General features: G+C 40.5%; 1 protein-coding gene across 1 annotated transcript in view; it reads right to left on the bottom strand.

Moving 5' to 3' along the window:
- Positions 1 to 201: 201 nt before the first annotated feature.
- The window catches only part of HSP90AA1 (heat shock protein 90kDa alpha family class A member 1), an 8,149-nt gene continuing 884 nt past the window's right edge, over positions 202 to 7,466 (bottom strand). The window contains exons 2-11 of the mRNA XM_015418604.1: positions 6,094 to 6,252; positions 5,642 to 6,008; positions 5,175 to 5,308; positions 4,537 to 4,845; positions 4,112 to 4,277; positions 3,396 to 3,586; positions 3,165 to 3,312; positions 2,510 to 2,778; positions 1,581 to 1,914; positions 202 to 935 (exon numbers count right to left, since the gene is read on the bottom strand). Of these exons, the coding sequence (XP_015274090.1) occupies positions 826 to 935; positions 1,581 to 1,914; positions 2,510 to 2,778; positions 3,165 to 3,312; positions 3,396 to 3,586; positions 4,112 to 4,277; positions 4,537 to 4,845; positions 5,175 to 5,308; positions 5,642 to 6,008; positions 6,094 to 6,252 (2,187 nt within the window). The 3' untranslated portion in view covers positions 202 to 825. The remainder of the gene's footprint in view (positions 936 to 1,580; positions 1,915 to 2,509; positions 2,779 to 3,164; positions 3,313 to 3,395; positions 3,587 to 4,111; positions 4,278 to 4,536; positions 4,846 to 5,174; positions 5,309 to 5,641; positions 6,009 to 6,093; positions 6,253 to 7,466) is intronic.

Raw genomic sequence — 7,466 nt, 5'->3', positions numbered from 1 at the left:
ATCCAAGGAATCCCCTGAGTCTGTAGAAAAATCTGTTGGGGGGAATATGCCCTCCATCTGCAGAAATGTATCCACACACAGATAGGATTTCCCCCAAAAATCCAGTATTTCTATTTGCCCCCAGGATCCCGATAAATAGGAAAAGACATCCAGACTTGACTAAAGGATACACAGGACACACTGCAGTTCTGTGACCAATTAGTTCAGAACACTTTTATTTCTAGATACTTCCAGAGTAGAACTGTACACATGCAAAACTGCATTAGTCACAATAGATTTTACAGCAGATTCTATTCTATGGTAAGAGTGGAATTCAGAATCCTTTTTACAGTATAAAAAGACTAAATATCAATACCCTCTGGAACTCTGAACAGGAAGATGTTACATATTCCAATATTTTCAGTTCCAGTACCTAGCTACTAGGTATTGCATGTTATGGATGTTCAGTTATTAGAACTTAGAGGTTTAACATCAACATTGCAGAACACATAGTTCCCCACTTTCTCCTTTTTTCCCCTTTCTATTGCCATCCTAAAACCCTGCCAACACACTAACCAATATTCCTTACTCACCAGTATATAAGATTGTACAGTGTTATACATCAAGAAAAGATATTCCCTCAATGGCATCTCACATTACCTTAAAAAAAAAAAGCAATGTAACAAAAATAAAGGTATAACATCTCCAAAAATAAATACAAAGAGGGAATGCAGACAAGTGTCAAAAGACTTTTTGGCAGGTCACATTCATAATATACAAAATATAACTCATTCAAAGTCAAGGGCAAAAGGAAATACCCAATTTTTTCCTCAACTAGTCAGCCATTTAATCCACTTCTTCCATACGTGATGTGTCATCATCGCCTTCAAGTGGGGGCATCTCTTCAGCAACTGCTGGGCTAGCTTCTTCTGTAGCAGTATCATCTTCATCTATGCCTATAATATAAATAATTGCACTACATGAATAGCTGCTTCTATGAGAAGACTTTAAATCAACTCTCACCATCTAACATAGTTGCTAATATGGTTAAAAAGTTTAGGAGTGCTTTCATAAGAACATAAGAGAAGCCAATGTTGGATCAGGCCAATGGCCCATCCAGTCCAACACTCTGTCACACAGTGGCCAAAAATACCAGGTGCCATCAGGAGGTCCAGCAGTGGGGCCAGTCTTCACTCTAACAGCATGCAAACAGGGGACTGCCCCACTGATGAGTGAGTGCCAGAACTCCAAAGCAAGTTCTTACAGCAAAGATACCATATGTGATAAAGACTCCATCTTTCTGTGTTATACCTCTGAGGATGCCAGTCACAGCTACTGGCGAAACGTCAGGTTCTACAATGCCAACCACGGCCACACAACCCGGAAAATCTACAGCAACTAATAGACCACAGAAAGATTTCTTTCTGCACGTATGCCTTGGACTGTTTCTATTCCTTAACTTGGCTAATGTTTTGTGGTTGCCAGATCATATACCCATATGGTCAAAGAATTGTTCATCTGGGTTTTCCCAATGACCTATGCCTTTTCAAACAAAAATCAAAGCAAGAGCTATTTAAGAACTGGAAAAATGTCTCACTTACCCAAACCAAGTTTGATCATTCTATAAATACGGTTGGCATGTGTCTGAGGATCCTCTAGACTGAAGCCGCTAGACAGCAGAGCAGTCTCGTACAGCAAGATAACCAGGTCCTTCACAGATTTGTCATTCTTATCTGCTTCTGCCTTCTGCCTCAGAGTCTCAATGATAGAATGATCAGGGTTGATTTCCAGGTGCTTCTTGGCAGCCATGTAGCCCATTGTAGAGTTGTCCCTGAGTGCCTGGGCTTTCATGATCCTCTCCATGTTAGCTGTCCAACCATATGTACTGGTCACAATGCAGCATGGAGAAGTCACCAATCTATTGGAGACTACAACCTGAAAATTACACGAAGAGATTAGTGAGAAAAGCCCTGCAACAGTACTTTCATGGACTGTTATACTGCTTATCCTTTTTACTTAGTGTGTAGCGTTGTTATTACATAAACTGAAAGACAACCCAAACCTTAGGCTACCCTGTTTCTCAGAAAAGTGGCACCACCTAGTGGAAATCTCAGATGCCTCTACAAGTCCCTTAACCAAGACGGATTAGCTTAATATGTGGGAGACATCAACTCATATCAAGAGTAAAACCAGCCCACAATTGTCTGTGTTGATTATAAAGCTCTGATGCAGATCATCTTTCTCTGAGACAGCCACATAGTTCAGTGACAGGACAGCAAATACTCTGCATCTAACACTACCGAAACAGTTCTCAGGTTCCATTCTTGGCACCTCGAGTCTCACAGGCATCACAAGCACAATCTCTACTAGAAAGCTTCCATGGTGGTAAATTCTACAAAAAAAGGACACTAAGTAGTCTGACTCAGTATAACGCAGCTTTATGCTGATTTTAACAGGACACAGAAAGCCTCCAGCAAAGATCACTATTGCCTTCGAGAGACACTAGGGAATAAAGATGTGCTTTATTTACCTTCTCTACTTTCTTTTCAAGAATATCTTTCATGATCTTGCAGAGGTTTTCAAATTTTGTTTTCTTCTCTTCCTGTTTCTTTTTCTCCTCTTCATCTTCAGGAAGCTCCAGACCCTCTTTTGTTACTGAAACCAAAGTCTTGCCCTCAAACTCCTTCAGCTGCTGTACACAATATTCATCAATAGGTTCAATCATGTAGATTACTTCCAAACCATGTTTGCGAAGACGTTCCACGAAAGCAGAATTTGCTACTTGATCTTTGGTTTCACCTATGAAGAGAAAAAAATGGAAGAGAAAAACTGAGCCTCATCTGAGTTTACTCCCTAAAGGCAAGCCCTAAACTATTATCATGGCCAATTTAATTTGTTTTAACAAATATTCTCAAAGAAAAATCCACTACTGTCTTTGAATATTAGCAACACAGATTAAAATATTGTCTCAAACAGCTTAATGTAGATTTTATAAAAAACAATTCCTGCAACCACATTCTAAATAGTTGTGCCTGCATCTTATATGTGTAACATGCTGTCTGTTACCCAAGCAATAATGTTTCTTTAACTACCAAAACCTGCAACTATCTTGACAGAGTCAGTCTTAACCAAGAGTCATAATTATTGCCATTGATCAGCATGCAGATTATTTAAACTATACTTGCCCGTAATGTAATATACGTGTTTCTGGTTTTCCTTCATTCTTGTACAGTAGTCCTTCAGGGACACCATCTCATCCCCTGATGCAGAAGTGTAATATCTCAACAATTCTGACAGTTTCTTGCGATTTTGTGAATCCTCATGTATGCCGAGCTAGGAAAAAAAAAGATTTTGGTAAGCCATTGTGCAAAGAATTATTCTTAGACAAATTTTAAAGAAGTTTAAACCAAACTAACCTTGATGTTTTTAGAGAACTGCTCATAGAACTTCTTATAGTTTTCTTTATCTTCTGCAAGTTCAGTAAAGAGTTCCAAACATTTCTTTACCAAGTTTTTCCGGATCACCTTTAGAATCTTGCTCTGCTGGAGCATTTCACGGGAGATATTGAGAGGCAAGTCTTCTGAATCCACCACACCCCGCATGAAGTCTGTGGGAAAAAGCCTAGTTAGTCTTTTTTATTAACAGAAAGAAAAATCCAAATATGTAGAACGCTTGTTACAAATTTAAATGCACTAAGTGACAGCAACATCTTAAAAGACTTTTTAGTTTTATGGAGAAATGATCAAAGGTACAGCAAAACCTTATGTTATAACGTATGAAAAAGTTGGTCATTTCTCTCATATACTGTACAAGAATGTAAATATAGCAACTTTGATAAACGACAGTATCCTCTACTAGCTAATGAAGCACCTTGAGAAGATCACAAGGAGGGACCCCTCACATACATCAACAACTTGTTTTCAAAACACTGCTACTGATGTGGAGATTTAATTTAATATGTCTAAGTTAATTATCTGTGGGCTGATGTACTCTACTATTGTTTTGAATATACTGCCAGTGAATTCTATGCAATAACCTTGAGTTTTTAGATCCCTTACAGGTCTTGTGAAACCTCCTCAAGCAGCAACAGATTCACCCGAATACTTCTATTCCCACGTAAAAGTTTACTTACTCAAATATTCAGGAATTAATTCTTCGCAGTTATCCATGATGAACACTCTGCGCACATACAGCTTGATGTTATTCTTTTTCTTTCGGTTTTCGAACAAGTCAAAAGGCGCACGCCTTGGGACGAAGAGAAGTGCTCTGAATTCCAGCTGTCCTTCAACTGAAAAGTGCTGCAAAAACAGGACACCAAATTAAGTAATAGAAATAAGGGAACAAAATTCAATGCCATCTATTTGCTTTCAAATCAGCAAGAGAGCATTCATCAAGTGACAAATGATTTTTTTAAAATTAAAGCTTTAAAATGCCTTTGAAGCACAGGCAAAAACGATATTAAAGCTGAAATTAGAGTTAATAGAACACTAACTCAATGCCAAGCGCAAATTCAGATCCACATTACTAGCAGTCTCCTAACAGAAGCAGCAAACTTACTTTTACTGCTAGGTGATCTTCCCAGTCATTGGTCAGGCTCTTGTAGAACTCTCCATATTCCTCATTAGTAATGTCATCTGGGTTCCTGGTCCAAATTGGCTTGGTCTTGTTGAGTTCTTCCTGGTCAATGTACTTCTCCTTGATCTTCTTTTTCTTCTTCTTGTCACCCTCTTTCTTTTCTTCTTCCTCATCAGAACCAACATCCTCAATTTCTGGCTTATCTTCTGTTTTTTCTTCCTTTTCCTCCTTCTCTTCTTCCTTTTCTTCTGCCTCATCATCACTCACCTCCTTATCACGTTCTTTCTCTACCTGCACAAGAGTGGAGAGATGGAACCAGAATTACTTATTATGCAAAAGCTTTAACACAGATTATAAATTTTGGAGAATAATTAGATTAAGACCCTTCAGTAGGAAAACTATGACTGTTCTAATGTGGTGAATCATGTCAACTCCTTTTCCCTAAAGGCTCTGAACTTTGACCTTCATGGGTCACAAATTTTAATATGGGCCTTACTCATTGTCAAGCTCAAGAACTGAATTCTAACATGTTCCAAAAGTTAGAAGTTCATCTTTAGAAACAAACAAAAAGAAACAACATATGGCACTGTTTAGTAAACATTCAGGAAACCAGAACTTACAAAAAGTGTTATTGGGTAGCCAATAAACTGAGAATGCTTCTTGACAATTTCCTTGATTCGCCTTTCCTCCAAATATTCTGTCTGATCTTCCTTCAGGTGTAGGATAACCTTTGTTCCACGACCCAGAGGCTCACCTGCAACATGGAATTAACTGCCAGTAACACACCTGCCCCTTTCTTCTCATACCCAACATAAACATGATTAGACATAAAAAACCTGCATTTTGTTTTCTAGACATGGTAGCCAGCACCACAAAACAGTCACACTACTATCCTGCATCTCTAAATTGTTTATCCCAATTTCTGCACTACAGCCAATTCTAAAGCCATTAGAGGAAGTCAGTTATTGCAGCTATATTTTCCCTTCCTTATACTTAAAATATTCTAACAATAGCATTTTAATTAGTACTGTTCTAATCCTCTGCCACTTACAAAAAGAGAATGGGAAAAGACATAAGCAACCCTTACCATTGTCCAGCCTGACCGTGAATGAGCCCCCAGCAGAAGACTCCCAAGCATACTGCTCATCATCATTGTGCTTGCTGATCACGGTCACTTTCTCAGCAACCAGATAGGCAGAGTAGAAACCGACACCAAATTGACCAATCATGGAGATATCTGCACCAGCCTGCAAGGCTTCCATGAACGCCTTGGTACCAGACTTGGCAATAGTGCCCAGGTTGTTCACCAGGTCAGCTTTGGTCATCCCAATGCCCGTATCTATGATAGTCAGGGTACGGTCATGCTTGTTAGGAATCAGATTGATCTTCAGATCTTTTCCAGAATCCAGTTTGCTGGGGTCAGTCAGGCTTTCATACCGAATTTTATCCAAAGCCTGTAAAAAGACAAGGCAGCCATTTAAGTAAAGAAGCCTTGATTGGAGTAATCCCCCCCCAATCGTTTGAAGAAGTTTTACTTACATCAGATGAATTGGAAATCAGCTCCCTGAGAAAGATCTCCTTATTGGAATAGAAAGTGTTGATGATCAATGACATCAACTGGGCTATTTCTGCCTGAAAGGCAAATGTCTCCACGTCCTCCTCCATTGGCTGATCTTGTGTATGCACTTCTTCAGGCATCTGCCAACAGATCAACAAGAATACAAAACTGCATTAGTTAAAGTCATGAAATAACATTTTAAAACCTCATAATAGCAGTCCCCAAAAGAACCCAACATCTACCTAGATATGTACATTTTGTTTGTACTTTCCTGAAATATTGGGTGTGCTGAAGTATAATTCTAGTCCAGATACTGTACATCCTAAGTACTGTGAGTTTTAACATAGAAAGCAGTACTATTTAAGTCCTTTAACCTGCACTGGAGTTGTTAAATAACAGAATCATTAACAGAAGTGTTCAAGGAATGCTTGGCAATTCTCTACAGTCCCTCTTAAAGTACAGTACATGGCACCCTTTTGTAAGTGTTTAAGATATTTTTGTGTGCATTTGATCAAATGCATCTAGTATCACCATGCCTAGGGTCGCAACCTCACTCTGGTGAAATACCTGGAGATTTTGGGAGTGGAGCCTAGGAAGGGCAGGGTTTGGGGCATAATGCCACAGAGTCTACCAGAGTAGCCAATTTTCTCCAGGGGAACTGATCTGTCATCCGGAGACCAGCTGCAATCCCAGCTCTCCAGCTCCCACCTGGAGGCTGGCAACCCTAACAATACCAGACATTTGTCATACCTCAGCACAAGTTTAAACCATGCTTTCCCAAATGCCAATCTTCCTTGTCCACTTGCTCACACAGACATGCTACATTCTTTGTTAACTACCTCTCTATGGCAAGAGAACGGCTCACATCCTAGTTTGGACCAAATACCTTCCACACCAATCCGTGTGCGTCTACCAAGATACATAAATGAGAAAATAACAACCAAGACCATTATACCAGAACACGGAGAACCACGAGGGGACAAGGCAGAGCATCCCATAAATTAAACAACAGAGCCACGTAGTTGACACCCCACCACACACCGGTTTGCAAACCCGGGCTCGCTCCTGCGTCCCGCGCAGAACTAAGGCTACAAATTAAAACGGACCGGGGGTGGGGGGGGAGAAAAGGAAAGAAACTCAGAACATCAAGGACCGGATAAATGAATGAATGAATGGGCACGAATGTCGGGCGGTCGGGGCGACGCCACCTGCCGGCCTCCGAGTGGAACGCCCGAGGATTCTAGAAAGTGCTGGAGCCTTCCCGCCCCCCACGCGTCCTCCTCTGCCGTGTGCGGCTCCCCCCCACCCCCACCCCGCGCTCCCAAACCCCTCCCCTTCCACCAGCGCCTGAGGG

This window comes from Gekko japonicus, unplaced genomic scaffold, assembly GCF_001447785.1.
Source record: "Gekko japonicus isolate JY-2015 unplaced genomic scaffold, Gekko_japonicus_V1.1 scaffold93, whole genome shotgun sequence".
Classification (NCBI taxonomy): domain Eukaryota; kingdom Metazoa; phylum Chordata; class Lepidosauria; order Squamata; family Gekkonidae; genus Gekko; species Gekko japonicus.
The sequence above is the reverse complement of the archived record's forward strand: the minus strand, read 5'-3'. Positions and strand labels throughout refer to the sequence as shown.